General features: G+C 34.0%; 1 protein-coding gene across 29 annotated transcripts in view; it reads right to left on the reverse strand.

The window, feature by feature from the left end:
• VPS13B (vacuolar protein sorting 13 homolog B) overlaps positions 1 to 21,161 on the reverse strand; it is an 822,207-nt gene that overhangs the window by 689,842 nt on the left and 111,204 nt on the right. For all 29 annotated transcript variants that reach the window (XR_013528186.1, XR_013528187.1, XR_013528188.1 and 26 more), the window contains 2 exons: positions 15,701 to 15,895; positions 3,168 to 3,292 (listed from right to left, as the gene is read on the reverse strand). Coding sequence is in view for 18 of the 29 variants with exons in the window: in XM_017965662.4 (XP_017821151.4) it covers positions 3,168 to 3,292; positions 15,701 to 15,895 (320 nt within the window). In the remaining 11 variants the exon portion in view is untranslated. The remainder of the gene's footprint in view (positions 1 to 3,167; positions 3,293 to 15,700; positions 15,896 to 21,161) is intronic.

The following is a 21,161-nucleotide window of genomic DNA, read 5'->3' on the forward strand; positions in this document are numbered from 1 at the left end:
TGTTTTCGCACATTTCTCTGAGAATAAAAATGCCTCATGATATATGTAATAATTAGAGAAGAAACATTATTCTGAGGCAGAAATCCAAGTATAAACTTCTCATATAAAAGTAGACTTTGATTAAAGAAAACAAAGAAATGTTGAGCTGCCCAATTATGGTTGGCTCACAAAGTAGCTAACATCCTTGAATAAAATGTTCAAGCATTAGACAGATGACAATAAACCAAAAGTATGTCATAAAGACTCAGTAACTGGCATAATGTCTAAGATTCCACCTAATGCCAACAGCTACAATTGTAAGATCAGCATTACAATAATATCTACATACTATTAACTAATACTAGCAGAGTTCAGATTTACCAGCTAGCCTGTCAATCCATGGACATTTACTTTAACTACAGGCCAGAAGCATATGGGCCTTCAAAACTGATTAACAAAAGATAATATATCTCCCCTTCACTCCTCGAAGTAACAAAACAATCAAAGATGTTCAAATCAGACAATCCACCATGAAAATCCTGTGAGGCCAGTGTGTGACTTTGGACAACTTCTTTAACCTCTTTGAAATTCAGGGAGAGTTTAAAAGAGAGAGTATCATCTTACCTCACAGGGCTGTTAGGAAAACTTTATTAAACTAGGTACCTAGTACTGTATAAAATAGTATAGTATACTCTCTCAGATTATACCCATTTTCAATAGGCTGCTTAAAAGTTACCCCTCCATGTTCTCCATCACTTTCTAAGCCAATATTTCTATACTCCAAACTTCTAAAATATATAGCATATATCTCTTTATAAATAAAATCACATGTTTGAACCCTCAATTATAGGACAAAGTGAATTTGAGACTATATTTTGGGTAGACTTTAACAAATCTGAACATAAAGAAATGGGACTAACGAATATTTGATTAACTGGTTAAACTATTTTTAAGTGTTCATATTAAAATGCTTAGATATCCTCACTTACGGACAAGTCTAAGCTAGAGTAACTTTCCAAATACTTCCCCTACTGTATCCAGTGATAGACACATAGATATCTGTCTCATCCATTAATGTCCAATTCTAACAAGACCTTATCTCATCAGCTATCTCTGATGTCCCAGGGAAATTGTCTGCTATCTTTAAACTTATAGGACATACTGCTTAAGCAGTATTTCATTGACTTCAAATTGCACTAAAACTAATCAATATCTAAATTGATTAAGTTTTGCCTTTTTATTTTCAAGTTAGAGTTATTAGTAGATTCATTAAACATGTCTTTTACATTTATTAAGGAAAACAATTTCAAGAAACTATTTCAAATCAACGTATTTCCATAAAGCATAGCAAAAATATCACTGAAATAACACAGCAATAGTCTTAACTACAAAAAAGCAAAACACATCCAAAAACTATTGGCATTCTGTGATCTCATGTTTTCAGTATTTAACTGGAATATCACTTCTAGATGTCTGCAGGCATATTTTAAGTAACATTTGACAGTATTCATAATAACCTGTAAGTACCCTTAAAATAAGCCTTACTTATTTTTCATTTCATATAAAGAAAGAAAAATGTGGACTTTTTAAAAGAAATTAAGAATTTTCTATAGTAAATTGCACTGTTCACAAAAAACTATTTTAGTCCTATTAATGGTAATTTAACTAGCATATAACTGAGATAATAGTTGACAAATACCTATTAAAATTGATATCACCATATCAACTGTGACATATCCCAGTTTATTTCTTGATTAGAACATAAAAGTTAGCTCAAATGCAACATACCATGTATGCTAACAAAAAGTTAAATCCATCTTTATGTAACATAATAAACAACATATGGAGGAGTAAGGACAAAATGAAATTTATCATTAGAAATTAAGAATAATAATGTAATAATCATTTCATTTTATAAAGGAATTGGTATTAAGAATTAACTACAACTTTTTAAAACTTTTTCTGTATCAGTAGTCCAATTTTCTTGAAAATATGAGCAATTATTTTACTAATTTCATTTTAAAAGTTATATATTATTAAAGAAACAAACTGTTAGCAACTTAAGTATTTTAGTTAAGAAATTAGCTGGGCACGGTGGCTCACACCTATAATCTCAGCATTTTGGGAGATTGAGGTGGACGGATCAGGAGGTCAAGAGATCAAGACCATCCTGGCCAACAGAGCAAAACCCCATCTCAACTAAAATACAAAAATTAGCTGTGCATGGTGGCATGCATCGGTAGTCCCAGCTACTAGGGAGTCTGAAGCAGGAGAATTGCTTGAACCCAGGAGGCAGATGTTGCAGTGAGCCCAGATTGCGCCACTGCACTCCAGCCTGGTTCCTGGTGACAGAGCAAAACTCTGTCTCAAAAAAAAGAAAAAAGAAAGAAAGAAATTAACGCTAATTTTCTAAAGGTTAAGCCACTTTTAGTAAAGAACTAATAGAAACACTATCTTGCAAAAATAAGCTTACTAATGAGAATGCAAAAGACATATTCTAAATAATTAAAATATTCACATTTTAAATTGGAAAGGTGGCTCACTAACAATTAATTTCATATATTTAAACATTTTATATATTTAAACAATGCATTAAAAGCATTCCTTAAAAATTTGTGATTGATAATTACTGGCTTTCTTTCTGTAAATCTCTTTGAATTTAAGAAAATGTGACCATCAAATATAGCAACTCAATCCTGAATGAAAATAGTGACCTACAATCAATTTCTTACAAAATACAGCTACTAGACATGTAAATACATTCTAACTCTATATAATGAGTATACTTTTGTCAGTGGCTATGAATATATATGAAATTACTACTTAATAAATACTTTTGCCTTGATATTAATTTATAACTTTTTAAAGTCTTTATACCCTCTTGAAAAAAAAGGCACTTGCTCTTACAGTTCCTATTATAATCTGAAGTAGTATTTTATATATATCCAACATGAAAGAACAGTTATTACCCTAATAACAGTTTTTATTGTCATAAAAGATGCTATGAACTAACAGATTCCAGAAACTTAAAAAAGATTTTTAGTGTCTCAATAAAAGTACAAGTTCAGATATTTTTTCTAAAGTTTTATATAAAACTAAAATGAGCATAAGACAGACACATTTGGGGTTTTTTCCCCTCATAAAAAATAGAAATTAACGTAAGTCACATTTTAACATGTAAGACTTACCAGCATGTGGGGAGTTTCAGAAGTTTACCATAAAGAGCAGTGCTGAAAGAGGGAATAATCGGCACAGGTAAGCAGTAAGATCCACTGCAATCCAAAGACGTCAGTCCTGCCTGGAAACCAAATATCTAAAACAAACAAACAAACAAAAATCAGTGTTCATACAGACAAAGTTTTAATAAGCACAGGATGAAATACTTCACTTTCAATTTGCTGTAAAACAGCTGCACACTAAATAAATTCCAAAGTCTTTTACCACTTCCCAAATTCTTTTATATAATTTGATTGTAGGTCAAAAGATATTTAAATATACAGTATTTATTTCACATCGCTGAAAGATCAATGATCTTTTGACTAATTTTTTACGTTTCACATTTTATTTCCATACAGATTCCTCGTTTAGTGTTTTATTATCTGCTAAAATATACATTTTCCATGAATATAAACATCTGACTGCATTTTCTACACTACAAACTACAAATTTTATAAATTAATGTTAATATTTTATGACTAAAAGAACATTAACTACAAGAAAAACTGTTTAAAATGTATTTTGTCTTCAACTTGCATAATGTACAAACAAAAAAAATATTAAAAAATATCCTAAAATGTTTCTTTCCACTTTCTTTTGTGAAAATAATTGTGGGATTGAGGTTTTAAACCCCAAGAAATTTGGTACATGGAATAAATTATTCCTCATATGTACAAGCATGTTTATGCGTAAAGCAAGCAGATCATACTACAAAATTTTATAAGCAATCCCTGAAATTCCTGGCTACTACATTTGTCATAACAGGAAGAAACAATATAACAATATATGTTACATGAATACTGCAGAGAACTGATGATATTTCTGCTTCAATTATTTCTAAAACAACAAAAGATAAACACCTCACAGTGGAAATCACACAAGGATACAAAACAAAGAGTTACTGTTTTCCAGTAAATGTAAAAGTAGCTTCATCTCAACATTTATCTTTGGTATAATTTTTTATCCCTTGGGTTTATAAAGCACTGACTTCCATATCTGTAGGATTAATTAACAATAACTGTAAAATCCTATAATAAAATATGTTTAACATTTCTTCATAACTGATTTTCAAAATACTATTTAATAAGCATAAAACAATTATCAATTTCTTTTAAAAATTAAGCTACTCCAAATAGTTTCAAAAAGCTATTATGCTAACATTCATCAAATTAACAATGTCAAATTATTTCTTATACACTCAGTTTTGAGTGAACAAAACAATGTTTTAGGAATAAAACATTATTAAAAATTACATTTTCAAGAAAAACTGCATTTCAAAGGACCTACTTATCTAATTACTATCAAGGAAAATAATAATGATGTACCCATCAATACCTATAATGTGCTATTAACCAACAGACGAGAAGTACAGAATTGAGAAAAAAAGAAAAAGATATGTTTCTAATAATCAAATGATTACATAAAATTATAACTTAAAATTAAAATATTTCACATTAATTTATTTTGAAGACCTGTTCTGGGCAACAATATATACAAAGCACTGTGTTGGTTACTGTACAATTTCAGAATTTCTTATTTCCTCATAAAGACCCACTATTCAAAGGATTCTGGAATTTACAGTTATTAATATAACAAAACACATTTTTGAAATAATGTCCAACTGCCAAATATTTCAAGTTTAAAATAAAGATAATACTTTATCACATCATATTAACTATGCTCAACTAAGAACTCTCTCAAAGCCACTTCTGAATTTTCCATTAAATGACCCAATGGTATAATCACAGACACTATCAACTATACTAAGGAAACTGGGTGTAGAGGAGATCCCTGGCTGTTGTCTGCAGAATTACAAAGGGCTTTGGGGAAACTGCATACTATTCCATCATTTTTTAAAAGCCTTTATTATATTTTTGTTTTGTTTAGAGATGCTTCTAAAAAAACACTCAAGCAGATGAAAATTACAATGAAAGAGGGTCTACTAGACAAAGAAGTTACCTTCTAAATATTGCCAAATTATTAAGTCATATTTTGCTTCTTCTGTTATCCACCAAATCAAAAATAACTATTTAAAAATAAATTTTTAACCTAGCTCTTTTAAATTATAGCAATCAGATACATCGATTTACAAAACCTATGTAACCTAATAATTTGTAAATAACCATTGACAAAGACTACAAATACTTAATTTGAAAAAGCAGAACCAGCACAGTATAAACTGAAGTTGCTTTCATGAAGGATAGTTCACATATTCAAAAATTGGTTTGGTAAATGTTGCAAACTAATAGTCTAGAGCAGTAAAAATGTATGAAACAGTAAGCCTAACTACCAACAGAAATTTTAGCTAAAGGAAATTGTAAAGTTGAGTAAAAGGACTTACACATCTCATTAAATGAGAAGTTAAACAGTATCAGCACTTGTTTTTAAAAATCCCAATTAGCAAATGATAAAAATACATTATTAACATTTTAACATTTTATGACATATGTTCTTGAATTAACATCTCAAATAGAAGAAATTGTAATGGATTTAGAAACATTATAAAGCAACTTACTTCTGTAAAATTTTGTCAGAAATTAGAATTTGCAATTTTAAAAAGACAAAAGTATAAAAGGCACATGCTAATTATAAATGAAAATAATACATTACAATTGTGATATATATCACTTTTGTTACTGCCATTATAAAAAAACATGGTATAATAATATTCTCAGCATCATAAAGTTTGTCCCTTTATGCATTTCCTTTATTTCAAAGGCTGGTATGTACACAATAATACACTGAAACACAAAAACTGAAGAAAAAATAATTGTAACTAGAATTATACAACATAATAAACATCTTATGAAGAAAAACTCTTCAAGCAAAAAGAATGAAATCAAAATTAACCACAGAATTTTAGAGTTCAAACTGCTTAAAGATTATTTAACTAAATCATCTCATTTTACATGTGGGAAAAATAAAGTCCAAAAGGATTAGGGACATCTCTGAAATTATATATTGCTGTAACAGTGATATGATGCTTCATTTGATGTAGCTCATCTATTAACTCACAATTTCACTCAATCTTCCTTCCTCCCTCCATTGCCTCCTTCCCTTCACCTAGAAAGGAATGGCTGATTCTCCACTTAAAGAGAAATAATCTTTCTCATCACCACCTTCCCCCTTCAATTATCAGTAAAACTACACTTCTCTCCTTTCATCAGCAAATATCTTGAATGAATAGTCAAGAGCAGCGATCCCCAACCTTTTTGGCACCAGGGAATGGTTTCATAGAAGAAAATTTTTTCATGGACTGGAGGTCAGGGGAACAGTTTCGAAATAAAATTGTTCCACCTCAGATCATCAGCCATTAGATTTTTATAAGGAATGTGCAACCCAGATCCCTCACATGTGCAGTTCACAATAGGTTCACTCTCCTATAAGAATCTAACACCACCACTGATCTAACAGGAGGCAGAGCTCAAGTGGCAATGCTTGCTTGCTCTGCTGCTCACCTCCTGCTGTAAAGTCAGGTTCCATGGCCCAGGGACTGGGGACCCCTGCTTATTCTCATCTTGAGATGTTTAAATTCCAGAGTTGGACTGGAGTGTCCAAATCTTGTTCACAGACACTGTTTTTACTGTGACTTGAGAAATCACAGAGGTTGGGGACCCCTGGTCTAGAGTGTGCTATAATGTTTCCATCACCTATTACTTCTTAAACCCTCTCAACTTAGTTTTTGTTGAGGGATCTATTGAAACAAAAGAAAACTGTGGACTAACACTGGTGCTATCCTTATGCTTTCCTCCAATGGAGGGCAAAAAAAGTATTTTCTCTTTATTTCGTTTCCACCAGCAATTTAAGCAAGTAAAATTATCAATACACTCTGATTTCATTTTCACCACCCATAATTTTAAAAATAAGAATAGTGACGTGCTGCCACTTGCATTGTTCAAGAAATAAAACACTTCAGAATACATAAAAGATGAATGCAACTTGACAACAAAGACAATCCAATTTTAAAATGGGCAAAAGACTACAATAGATATTTATCCAAAGAAGATATACAAATGACCAAAAGGTAATAAGTGCATTAAAAATGCTGAGTAGCATTAGTCATTATGGAAATATAAATCAAAACCACAGTGAGATGCCACTTTAACAACCATTAAGATTCCTAAGATCACAAAGACAGACAATAACAAAAGCAAAGAGTTAGTGAGGATGTGGAAAAACAGAAACTCTTACTTATCAGTGGTAGGATAATAAAACAATTCCTCAGAAACAAGTTTGGCAGTTCCTAAAAATATTAAAAAATACCATATGACCAGGCAATTCCAAACCTAGGTATATGTACCCAAGAGAAATAAAAAATTTTTATGCTGACATAAAAATTTAGACATGAATATTCATAGCCATATTATTCCTAATAGCCAAAAGCAGAAACAACCCAAATGTCCATCAATGAATAAATGAATAAACTGTAGTAGTATACCCATGCAATGAAATATTCAGGCATAAAAATGAAGTACTTTTTATAGGCCTTACATTTAGGTCTCTGTTCAAGTTTAACTTTTTTTTTTTTTAATATGGTGTTAAGGGTTTAACTTCATTCTTTTGCATATGCATTATCCAGTTTTCCCAGTGTCATTTGCTAAAAAGCCTGTCCTTTCCCATTTAATGGTCTTGACACTTGTCAAAAATCATTTGACCACATATATAATGGTTAATCTCTGGTCACTGTATTCTTTTCCACTGGTTCATATATCTGTTTTTACACCAGTACCACACTGTTTTGACTACTATAGCTCTGTAGTAAGTTCTGGAATCAGTAAGAGGAAGTCCTTCAGCTTTGTTCTTTTTCAAGACTGTTTTGGTTATTCAGGTTCTCTTTAGAGTCCATATGAATTTCAGGATGAGTTTTCCCACTTCTGCAAAAAACATTGGGATTGTAATGGAGACTGCACTGAATGTGTAGAATGGATAGCATGGGCAATATTAAGGCTTCTAATTCAAGAAGATGAGATGTGCTTCCATTTATGTATATCTTAGTTTCTTTCAGCTCTGTTTTGTGGTTCTCACTGCAAAAGTCTTTCACTTCCTTGGTTAATTCCTAAACAATAAACCTCTCAGAAGAAAACAGGGCAAAAATCAAGTATAACCTACAAGCCAAATCCCACACACTGCTTGTTCTGGGATACCCTATAAGCTAAGAATAATTTTTACATATGAACATTTTTATAATCAACATGATGATGGGAACAATAAGTTGAAACCCAATTAGGTAAAATGTTGTCCTCCAAAAATAATTTCATTCTTCTCATTAATAAAACTGTACTGCCCAGTTTGGGGGGCTTGCACCAGTAATCCCAGCACTTTGGGAGGCTGAGGTGGGCAGATCACAAGGTCAGAAGTTTGAGACCAGCCTGGCCAACATAGTGAAGCTCCATCTCCACTAAAAATACAAAAAATTAGCCAGGTGGGCACCTGTGATCTCAGCTACTTGGGAGGCTGAGGCAGGAGAATCACTTGAACTGGGAGGTAGGGGTGCAGTGAGCTGAGATCATGCCATTATACTCCAGCCCGGATGACAGTGCAAGACTCCATCTCAAAAAAATAAATAAATAAAAGAAAAATAAAACTGTATTACCCAAAAACTGTACTCAGTTATTATACACTCAAAATTTGTAAAATTTATCTCTTCTTATTTAAGTTCCTACATATTATCTTCAACTTTGCCACTTGGTCCACAAAGCCTAAAATATATACTGAGCCTATAGGAAAAACTTTGCTGATCCCTGCTAAAGGGTATACACTGAATATTGGAACAAATGGGTAGTAAGGTAGATGTGCTTTTGAATGTATTACATGCCACTACTTTCCAAAATAAATATACCAATTTATGTAACCACCAGACGTGTATAAAAATACCATTTCTTCCAAATCCCTTGAGATTTTCTTGAGGTCAAAAATTAACAGAACCAAAGAATCCAAAGGTTTTCATCCTACTCTAACTTCCTCTTCTGTCTGAAGTATGTATTGTAGCTGATACTTGTGAATAACAAGGTCTGAAAGTTATATACTATTCTACAAATTACAAAATACAGTCACATTACCAAATTTTCTACATATGTTTCAAATATCAGATGCCTTGAAACTCTTAGCTACTTGATACCATACATGTTCAAAGGATGAGTTTGCCAGATAAATAAAGAGGACTTGGTAATCCACAAGAAAGTGTCATCTCTCGGAAATAAGAGGTTAAAGAGATGTTAGGCAAAGCCTACAAAATTTCAATTAGATAGGAGGAATAAATTTAAAAGATCTATTTTACAACATGAAGACTATAGTAAACAATAATGCATTCTATTTCAAAAATCAATGACAGCAGATTTAAACTGTTCACACCACAAAAATGGTAAGTATGTGAAGTAATATGTATGTTAGTTGGCTAGAATGAGCTATTTCATAATGAATACATCTTTCAAAACATAAATAAATATATACAATTTTGTCAATTACAAATAAAAGGAAAGTTTCATCTGCATATTTTCTATACATATCCATCCGAACTCTCCCAATTGGTAAATCTGATTACATGAAGAAGGAATTATGAGTCATTTCATCATCTTGTCAATACAGTCAAAGTATACAAAATTAAAATTCAAGCATTTAAGAATTTAACTGAAAATTACATATGGACTAAAATGCCAAACACACAAATCCTCCTACTGTATGACTGCAACACTATAACACTAAAAGAAAAACTTTAAAAACTTCCTCAATGGCTACGGAAATCATCCCAAGTAATATGAACTGCTATAAACTTTATAGCAAATTGGTAAATGGAGTCATGTCGCAATAGCCATATAAACAAAAACTCTCTACCAAAATCCTTAAAGTATTAAAATGTCACAGTAGAAGTATGGAAATGAAATAGTCAAGAAAGACTCAAGGCTTTATTTTCAAAAGTATTTAGTATTCTTGGCCTAGTGCAGTGGCTCACATCTGTAATCCCAGCACTTTGGGAGGTTAAGGTGGGCAGATCGATTTGAGGCCAAGAGTTTGGGACCAGCCCGACCAACATGGTGAGACCCTGTCTCTACTAAAAATACAAAAATTAGTTGGGCGTGGTGGCATGCACCTATAATCCCAGCTACACGGGAGGCTGAGGGAGGAGAATCGCTTGAACATGGGAGGTGGAGGTTACAGTGACCCAAGATCACATCACTGCACTCCAGACTGGGTGACAGAGTAAGACTCTGTCTCAAAAAAAAAGGTTTAGTACTCTTAATGCCAGTGAATGGTTTTCCTACATGTATTATACCATTCCCATTCTACCTACCACCTTACTTCTTGAGACATTAAACTAGTCCATTATGACTCTATTCAAACAGGCCAAAATATAAAAGAAAACTAGACAGCATGTGTAGCAAAAACCCTTTTTCCAAAATATAATTGCATCGGTAGTATACTATAAATAACTTTAACATTACACTGGAAATGTGAGTTTTAACATACTGACAAATTGAAATGGTAAATAACTATTCCAATAAACTTTATGTCAGTATGGATGGTGACTATATTGATGACCAATGGTTTTGGTGAATATTCTCCTTGAGTATAGAGACACACTTTATCTATCTATAAGCCAAAGTCAATGTTTTATATTGATTGTATGTTAACTGATATTTGCATATATTGGGTTAAATAAAATATATTATTAACATGAAAAAACAAGGCAAATATTTTTAACACTGATATCTGATATTAAAGTTGTACCGCCGGGTGCAGTTGCTCATGCCTGTCATCACAGCACTTTGGAAGGTCGAGGCAGGTGGATTACCTGAGGTCAGGAGTTCAAGACCAGCCTGACCAACATGGCGAAACCTCATCTCTACTTAAAAATATATAAAAATTAGCCAGGTGCAGTGGCTGACACCTGTAATACCAGCTATTCTGGAGGCCGAGGCAGGAGAATCACTTGAACTCGGGAGGCGGAGGTTGCAGCGAGCTGAGATCACGCCACTGCAATCCAGCCTGGTCAACACAGGGAAACTCTGTCTCCAAAATAAAAAGAAGTAGAAGAAGAAGAAAAAAAGTGTCTCAATATTTTTGAAAATTATACATTTCTGCCAGGAGTGGTGGCTCACGCCTGTAATCCCAGCACTTTTGGAAGCTGAGGTGAGCAGATCACGAGGTCAGAAGATCAAGACCATCCTGGCTAATATGGTGAAACCCCATCTCTACTGAAAATACAAAAAATTAGCCAGGCATAGTGGCACATGCCTGTTGTCCCGGCTACTTAGGAGGCTGAGCCAGGAGAATTCCCTGGACCCGGGAGGCACAGGTTGCAGTGAGCCAAGATCGTGCCACTGCACTCCAGCCTGGGCCACAGAGAGGGACTCGATCTCGAAAGAAAAAACATTATACACTTCAATGTAGTAATTGTGACAATGAATTAAAAAGCATAAGTATAAAATATTATCTTTATAACTAGGTTTTAAAAGTATCTCTGCTACTCTCCATATGACATAACACATTATGGTAGATCACTAAAATAATGGCCCCAATGAGTCACACTTCCCTGTGTCCATACCCTTTTGCAATGTGATCTGTTGCTCTACCACAAAAGAGCCATCCTTGAGAAAAAGGACTTTGCAAAAACAATCAAGAACCAAGAAAACATGTTTTTCTATTCTTCATGGTTTGAAAACAGTCAAATGTTAACATCTTATATTTATATACAGCTGCAGGTAATCTAAAATTGGTATCTTGAAATTGGTTTATTTTTGTATTACAGATATACAAATACTTAAAAACTTCAAACTGTATAGCATAAACTAATTAGGTCAAGAGCCTATTTGTGGAGTCCTCTAATCTTCTGATACATCACAGAAAATTAGTGCTTTTTTAGTACTTTTTTTTTTTGAGACAAGCTCTCACTCTACTGCCTAAGGTGGAGTGCAGTGGCACAATCACAGTTCACTTCAGCCTTGACCTCCCAGGCTCAAGTGAATCTCCCACCTCAGCCTCCCAAGTAGCTGGAACTACAGGTGCACAACCACAGCACCTGGCTAATTTTTATATTTTTTGTAGAGATAAAGTTTCACCACGTTGCTCAGGGGGTCTCGACCTCCTGGGCTCAAGTGATGCACCCACCTCAGCCTCTCAAAGTGCTGAGATTACAGGTATTAACCACCAGGTACAGCCAGTACTTATTCTTAAATTCAACTTTGTATAGTTTTCTTTTGTTTATAAAACAGAAGTTGATTGTGTATACACTATTTCTATTTAAACCATACATCTCTGTTTGCTTAGCTACAACATGTACTGTTAAACATTTGCAGTTATTATTTGTATATACCTGCACTGGATGTATTACTTATTTTTCAAAAACTGAAAGAGCTGGGGACAGCTACCAATAATTCATTTTATATAATTAGATGGATGTACCCAAGAGATACCGCCCATTCAGTTCTACATCACCACAATACAACAAATATCACAATAATTTTTGGTTTCCTAATGCATATAATAAAAGTTATGTATACACTTATACTGTAGTTTCTTAAGTGTGTAATAACATTATGTCTTTAAAAAAACTTACATACATTAAAAAGCACTTTATTGGCAGGGCACAGTGGTTCACACTTGTAATCCCAGCACTTTGGGAAGTAAGGCAGACAGATAGATTGAGCTCAGGAATTCGAGACCAGCCTGGGCAACATGGCAAACCCAATCTTACCAAAAATACAAAAAAATTAGCTGAGCATGGTGATGTGCACCTGTGGTCCCAATACATCAGAGACTGAGATGGGAGAATCACTTGAGCCCAGGAGGTGGGGTTGCAGTGAGCTGAGATCGTGCCACTGCACTCCAGCCTGGGTAACAGAGTAAGACCCTGCCCCGTACCCCTTACAAAAAGGACTTTATTGCTTAAAAAAAAAATGCCAATGATCATCCCAACCTTCAGCAAGTAATAATCTTTTTGTCTCAATGTTTGTGGCTGTTTACTAATCAGGATGGCAGTTGCTAAAAGTGGTGGGAGTATCTGTAGCAATTTCTAAAAATAAGACAACAATGAAGTTTGCCATATTGAATAACTCTTCCTTTCATGAAAGATTTCTCCTTAGTAGGCAATGATGTTTGATTGAGGTTTGATGGCATTTTACCAGTAGTAAAACGTCTATCAAAATTGGAGTCAATCCTCTCAAACCATGCCATTGCTTTATCAACCAAGTTTACAGAACATTCCTAATTCTCTGTAATCATTGAACAACGGTCTCAGCATCTTTCCCAGGAGTACTTTCCAACCACAGAAATCACTTTCTTTGCTCATCCATAAGAAGCAACTCCTCCTTCATTCAAGTTTTATCATGAGATTACAGCAATTCAGTCACATCTTCAGACTCAACTTCTAATTCTAGTTCTCTTGATATTTCCATTACATCTGCAGTTACTTCCTCTATGGAAGCTTTGAACCCCTCAAAGTCATCCACGAGGATTTAAATCAACTTCTTCCAAACTCCTGTTAATGTAAGTAGTTGACCTCCTTCCATGAATCATGAATATTCTTAATAGCATCTAGGTTGATGAATCTTTTCCAGAAGGTTTTCAATTTGCTTTGTCCAGATCCATCAGAAGAATCGCTCTCTATGGTAGCTATAAGCCTTACAAATATATTTCTTAAATAATAATACCCCAAATTCAAAATTACTGTTAGTCCACAGGCTGCAGAATGAATGTCATGTTAACAGCCATGAAAACAACATTCATCTCCTTGTACATCTTCATCACACATGTAGGGTGACCAGGAGCATTGTCCTTGAGCACCAATATTTTGAGAGAAGTCTTTTCAGGGCAGTGCGTCTTCACAGGCTTGAAATATTTAGTAAACCATGCAATAAACAGATATACTGTCATTAAGGCTTTGTTGTTCCATTTGTAGAGCATGAGTGGTAAAGATTTAGCATAGTTCTTAAGACACCTTGGATTTTCAGAATGGTGGATGAGCATTATCTTCAACTTAAAAAGTCACCAGGTACTTTAGTCCCTAACAAGAGTCAGCCTAACTTTTGAAGTTTTGAAGCAAGGCACTGACTTCTCCTCTCTAGCTATGTAAGTCCTAGGCAGCATCTACTTCCAAGACAAGGTTACTTCGTCTAAACTGAAAATCTGTTTAGTGTAGCCACCTTCATCTATTAACTGAGCTAGATATGGATAACCTGCTGTAGTTTCTATGTCAGCACTTGCTGTTTCACCTTGCACTTTTATGTTATGGAGATGGCTTCTCTTACACTTCATGAACCAACCTCTGCTAGCTTCCAACTTTTCTTCTGCAGCTTTCTCAAGTCTCTCAGCATTTATAGAACTGAGAGAGTTATGGCCTTGCTTTGCATTTAAGGGAATGTTATAGCTGGTTTGATCTGCTATCCAGACCACTCAAACTTTATATCAACGATAAGGCTGTTTCACTTTCTTGTCATTCCTGTGTTCACTGGAGTAGCACTTTTAATTTCCTGGAGACTTTTCCTTTGAATTCACAATGTGGCTATTTGGTGAAAGAGGCCTAGCTTTCAGGCCTCATCTTGGCTTTTGACATCCTTCTTCACTAAGCTTAATTATTTCTAGCTTTTGATTTAAAGTAGAGTCGTGGGACTCTTCCTTTCACTTGAACATTTACAGGCCATTATAGGGTTATTAATTGGCCTAACTTCAATACTGTTGTATCTCAGGGATTGGGGCGGGGGGTGGGGGGGGACTAGTCAATGGAGAACCCAGAACACACACAACATTTATTAATTAAGTTCACTGTCTTAGATGGGTGCACTTCTTGGTACCCCAAAACATTACAATAGTAACAGCAAAGATCAGTGATCACACATCACAAGAGTTAAAATAATGAAAACTTGTTAAATACTGGGAGAATTACCAAAATAAGACACAGAGACACAAAGTGAGCATGTTATTGAAAAAATGGCACCAAAGCCTTGCTTAATGCAAGATTGCCACAAACCCTCAATTTGTTTTAAACACACACACACACACACACACACACACACACACACAATAACCATTAAGTACAATAAAGTAATGCATGATAAAATGGTATATGCTTGTATTTAGAATAAATTTCCCTTGCATCAAGAAATTAACATGAATTCAATAAAAGCGACAAAAAATGTTCTAAGCCCTCTTTATGCCTCACATAAACACTCCCTTCAAAAAAATCATGACTCTTCAAAGCATCCATATTAAACTAAGTGCTCTTTCACATTGCTTATAAAAACTACCATCAATGATACATAAAATTATTCAAAAGTTATAATTAACCATTTATGAACAAGCTACTAATATCACATAATTGAAAAATCTTTAAAATAAGTATATTTTTATTATTTTAATTCATTGAAATAAATAAAGCTATCTTAGTTCTTATTTAAATCTTACCTTTTAGAGTACTATTTCTCTGAAATTACAACTTCAAGAAAAAAGAAACTTATATGATGATCCCAAAGCCAAACCCATGCTAACAAACAAGAAAATTCACTTTTCATACCTTAAGACAGCAGTGTACATAACAATAATGAAGCAGGTTATCAGAAGGTTGAGTAAGGCTGCTGACCACAGGCACCAACTGTTCAGCATACATGGGCACTGAATGTTCCAGATTAATTTTATCCACCAATATTTGAATGGATGGTAAGGGCCGAAGAGACTGGAAGTTAGTAGTGTTCGTGAAGTTACTGGAGTTCTGGAAAATAATAGTGTTCACTTTATATTTTAAAAGTGGAGCAGTGACTGAATTGCAATTCCCTCTATTCAAGCTTGAGACCTGCACATTTGCAGTGATATCAAATCAATCTAGAAATGATGTCTTTCTACAGAAATCTCTTGCTATAACCAAATAACGAATGTCTTTCTATATATTTTAAATATGTCCCAGACTTCAAAGAGTGCATATTTTTTTCAAAATTATTGCCCTTTTAGCTCAAGTTGTTTTTCTTTTTCAATCAACTGGAATAGTATCACTACATGCCTCAGTAAGATGAAGATATTTTATTATGCTTAATTATTCCAAAATGTTTTCTAGATACCCAAAAATCAGAATCTTTTCATCTCTTTTATTCACATTTAGCTCATTAAGGAACTAAACGGACTAAACATTTTCTGTTTCCAGGAAAGAAAAATTCCTGCTCTCTATCATGTCTACTAGCAATACATATCTTCAGGGCTAATAAAATTGTAAGACTCTTGAGGAGGGCACAGTATTCTCGGTTTTACAGAATCTTTCTGAGCTTTCAAATAAATACAGGTAAGTTTCAAGATGTCCAGCATATACACCCTGAGTAGCTAGTGACCCCTGTCCTAGAACTCACTCATTCACTTCCTTAAAATGCTCTACTTATGGTTCTCAATGAGGAATGCCATGATTTTCTGTCCAGAAGAATATGACAGAATATGAGAAGAGCAGTTTCATTGCTTTGTCTGTCTTTCATTGTCACAATAATATTGGCCTTTAGAAGAAATTGGCCAAAGATAGAAAATGCTACATAATAATTCTCCAATCCAAAAAACCAAAAGTGAGAATCACTGTGCTTAAAACTAAGTTGAAAATATAATCCTGATTTTTTTACTCATTGCTAATAATTTTTAAACCACCACTTATTTCAGAACTACGTTGTTTTTTTAAGTGCCTTTCTTTGGAATTACTAAGAAATAACACAGAGTAAAGCACACAAATCTGAAGGGTAGAACTGAATGAATTTTTACATCCATAACCACCACCCAACTGAAGGACTCTACAAGGCTGTCCCATGTCCCTTTCAAGGCAATATTAAATCCTCAACAGATGTGGCTAATCACTTCAATTGCCATATATTAGTTTTCTCTCTTCTTGAACTTCATATAAATGAAATAATACAAGATATAATTTTTTACTCAATATTATACCTGTGAGAATTATCTATGTTCAGTTCATATATTTATCTTTATGAAGTGGCTCTCTTTAATTCTAGTGATACTTCTTACCTTAAAATCTACTTTATCTCTTAGTAAAATAGCCATATTATCTTTTGGTTAGCATTTAAATGGAATATTTTTTCCATCCTTTTCCTTCAAACCTGTATCCTTATGTTTTCCAGTTTCACAATTTAATTTCGTGCTTTTTTTTAAAATGGATTGAGGTCTCTTTTGAAATCTTCCACCTTTTTGTGTTTTTCCTTAAACAATTAGTCATAAATTCTATTTCTAACAATTCTAATACCTTAATCATCTCTATTTATATCACTGATTTTTTATTACATTTAATTCAATTGGTTCTACTTTTAGTATACATCATAATTTTGTATCAAGCAGCTGTTGTTATGGATAAAAAATTATAGAGGCTTTGACAATACTGTCTTCCCCTAAAGTAAGTTAACTATTCTTTGGCAAACAGACAGAATACAAGTATATCATCATGGTCCTATCCAGGAATGGAATTAGGCTTTCTTAGACTAATCTATTTCAATCTGTACTTATTCCTAGGGTGTAGCCCTTATAAGTTTTCAAAGGAAGGTCTCAGGTGCTAATGTAGCAGGGTCTGAACTCTAATTGTAGATACACAGCACCATGCAGATAGTAAAATTTCTACTTTGCTTTCTGCTGGGTTTCCTGAAGTCTTGCATTATACATAGGCAGTTTAGGAATTAGCCAACAATCTAAAGAAAATTTTATACAAATTTGTGGGTTGCCTTCTCAGTGAGGCCTCCTTATTAGCATTTTTCCCTTTGAGGAGCATACTGGAAGACTAGACATGGCTAACAAAAGAATCTCTATACTTGAAGATATCTCAGTAGAAACTGTCAAAATTGAAAAGCGAACCAAGAAAAAGAATCCAGAATATTTAAGATATGTGGGACAACTCCAAAAGATGTAACATACACATAATAGAAATTCTTTTTTTTTTTTTTTTTCCCCAGACAGAGTTTCGCTCTTGTTACCCAGGCTGGAGTGCAATGGCGCAATCTCGGCTCACCGCAACCTCCGCCTCCTGGGTTCAGGCAATTCTCCTGCCTCAGCATCCTGAGTAGCTGGGATTACAGGCATGTGCCACCATGCCCAGCTAATTTTTTGTATCTTTATTAGAGACGGGATTTCACCATGTTGACCTGAATGGTCTCAATCTCTTGAACTCGTGATCCACCCACCTCGGCCTCCCAAAGTGCTGGGATTACAAGCAGGAGCCACCACACCCACCCAAAACCCACTTTAAATGTAAAGACAAATGTAGATTAAAAGAAAATAGAGAAATATATACCATACTAAAACTAACCAAAAGAAAGTGGGAGTGGCTATATTAATTTCAGACAGAACAAAAATCAGACCAAGGAAAGCTATCAGAGATAAAGAAGGGATTAAGTAATGATAAAGATGTAATTCTATAGAACAACATAACAGTCCTTAACAAGGATGTATCTAAAAACACAGTACCAAAATTATGAAGCAAAAAATGATAAAATTTAAAGAAAAAAATTACAAATCCACTGTTTTAGATGGAGACTTCAATATCCCTTTTCAGAAATAATCAGCTCCAGCAGATAGAAAATCAGTAAGGACATAATTGAACTTACAATCATCTAGATATAATAAACATCAAAGGACTGCTTCATACAGCAACAGCAGAGTACACATTCTTCTAAAGCTTACGTAGAACATTCAACAACAGACCACATTCTAAGCCATAAAACAGACCTACACAGTCGAAATATAAAATAAATCATATACTGTCTGCTCTCAGACCATAATGGAATTAAAGTAAAAATCAGTAACAGTAATGTAACTAAAAAATGTCAAAATACTTGAAGATTAAATAACAAGCTTCTAAAGAACACAAGACAAAGAAAATAAAACTCATGAAATAAAAAATAATTTGAATTAAATGAGAATGAAAATACAACTTTTCAAAATTTGCAGCATGCAGTGAAAGCAATGCTTAGAGGGAAGTTTATAGTATTGGGTGCATATATTACAAAAAAGGAAAACCTAAAATCAATCGCCTAAGCTTACACCTCAGGAAATTAGATAAATCCAAAATAAGAAGAAAAGAATTTAAATAAAAACAAAAATCAATGAAACTGAAAATAGGAAATCAATAGAGAAAATAAACAAAACCAATAGCTAGCTCAAAAAAAACCAGTAAGCCTCTCTAGCCAAGCTAAGAAAAAAAGAGGATACACATTCCTAATGTTGAAATGAAAGAGGAACACTGTTATAAATCCCAAGGACACTAAAATGATAATTCTAAAAATACTATAAACAACTCTATGCCTACAAATTTAATAGCCTACATAAGATGGACCAATTCTTAAAAGATACAAGCTGATGACCCTGCGTATAGTGATGACCTTTAGATATAACACCAAAGGCACAATCTATAAAACAAAGAATTGATACGCTGGACTTCATTAAAAATTTAGAATTTCTCCTCTGCAAAATACAAGAAAATTAAAAGACAAGTCACAGAGTGGGGGAAAATATTTGCAAAAGACCTATCTGATAAAGGGCTGTTACCCAGAATATACAAGGAACTGTTAAAATTCAATATTAAGAAAACAAACAACTGTATTAAAAAAAAAAAAAACAGGCAACAGATCTGAAGAGATACCTCACCAAAGAAGATATACAGATGGCAAATAAGCATATGAAAAGATGGTCCACATCCTGTGTCATAAAGAAATAAAAATCAAACAATGAGACAACACTTCACATCTCTTAGAATGGCAAAGAATCAAAGTCCTGACATCAAATGTTGGTAGGGATGTGGAGCATATTCATTGCTGGCAGGGATGCAAAATCATACAGCCACTTTGGAAGACAATTTGGCAGCTTCTCACAGAACTAAACATAGTTTTAGCATACAATCCATCAATCACATTCCTTGGTATTTACCCAAAGCAGCTGAAAACATGCCCATACCAAAACTTGTATGTGGATGTATCTGACTGTTTTACTCCTAACTCTCAAAACTTGAAAGCAACCAAGATGCCCTTCAGTAGGTGAATGGATAAGTAAATTGTGGTACATCCATAATGGAATATTAGTAAGTGCAAAGAAGAAATCAGCTATCAAGCCATGAAAAGCCAAAGAGGAACCTTAAATCCATACTATTAAATTAAAGAAACCAATGTGAAAAGGTTACATAGTATATGATTCAAACTATATGACAGTCTAGAAAAGGCAAAACTATGGAGACAATAAAAAGATCAGTGGCTGCCAGTGGTTAGGGAGAGTGGGGGATGAATAGATAGAGCACAAAAAATTTGGGGAAAATTGAAACTACTCTATGTGATACTGTTATAGCAGAAAATTATACATTTGTCAATAGTCATATTACATAAAACACCAAGAGTCAACCCTAATGTAAACTATGGACTTTGGGTGAAAATGATGTGTCAAGATAGGTTCAATTATAACAAACATACTACTTTGTTGAGGGATGCTGACGATGGGGGAACCTATGTATATGGGGGTTGAGTTTATGACAAATCTCTGTATGTTTCAGTCCACTCTGTGAATCTAAAACAGCTCTAAAAAATGCTATCTACTTAAAAAGTTAGATGATAGCAAAAACAAAGCGATCAAGTGCAGACATATTTTAATTGTCCCCAGTGAAATTTTCTCTACATGGCCTCTCAATCACAATACACTACAGTACTTAATTATGAGTGGACAATAGAGAGCAAAAATAAAGTTAATGCAGCTGGGCGTGGTGGCTCACGCCCATAATCCCAGCCCTTTGGGAGGCTGAGGCAGGTGGATCACAAGGTCAGGAGTTCAAGATCAGCCTGGCCAAGATGGTAAACCCCATCTCAACTACAAATACAAAAATTATCTGGGCATGGCAGCAGGCACCTACTTGGAGGCTACTTGGGAGGCTGAGGCAGAGAATTGCTTAAACCCAGGCGACAGAGATTACAGTGAGCCAAGATTCCAACGCTACACTCCAGCCTGGGCAACAGTGTGAGACTTCATCTCAG

Source organism: Callithrix jacchus, chromosome 16 (assembly GCF_049354715.1).
Source record: "Callithrix jacchus isolate 240 chromosome 16, calJac240_pri, whole genome shotgun sequence".
In the NCBI taxonomy this organism is placed as follows: domain Eukaryota; kingdom Metazoa; phylum Chordata; class Mammalia; order Primates; family Cebidae; genus Callithrix; species Callithrix jacchus.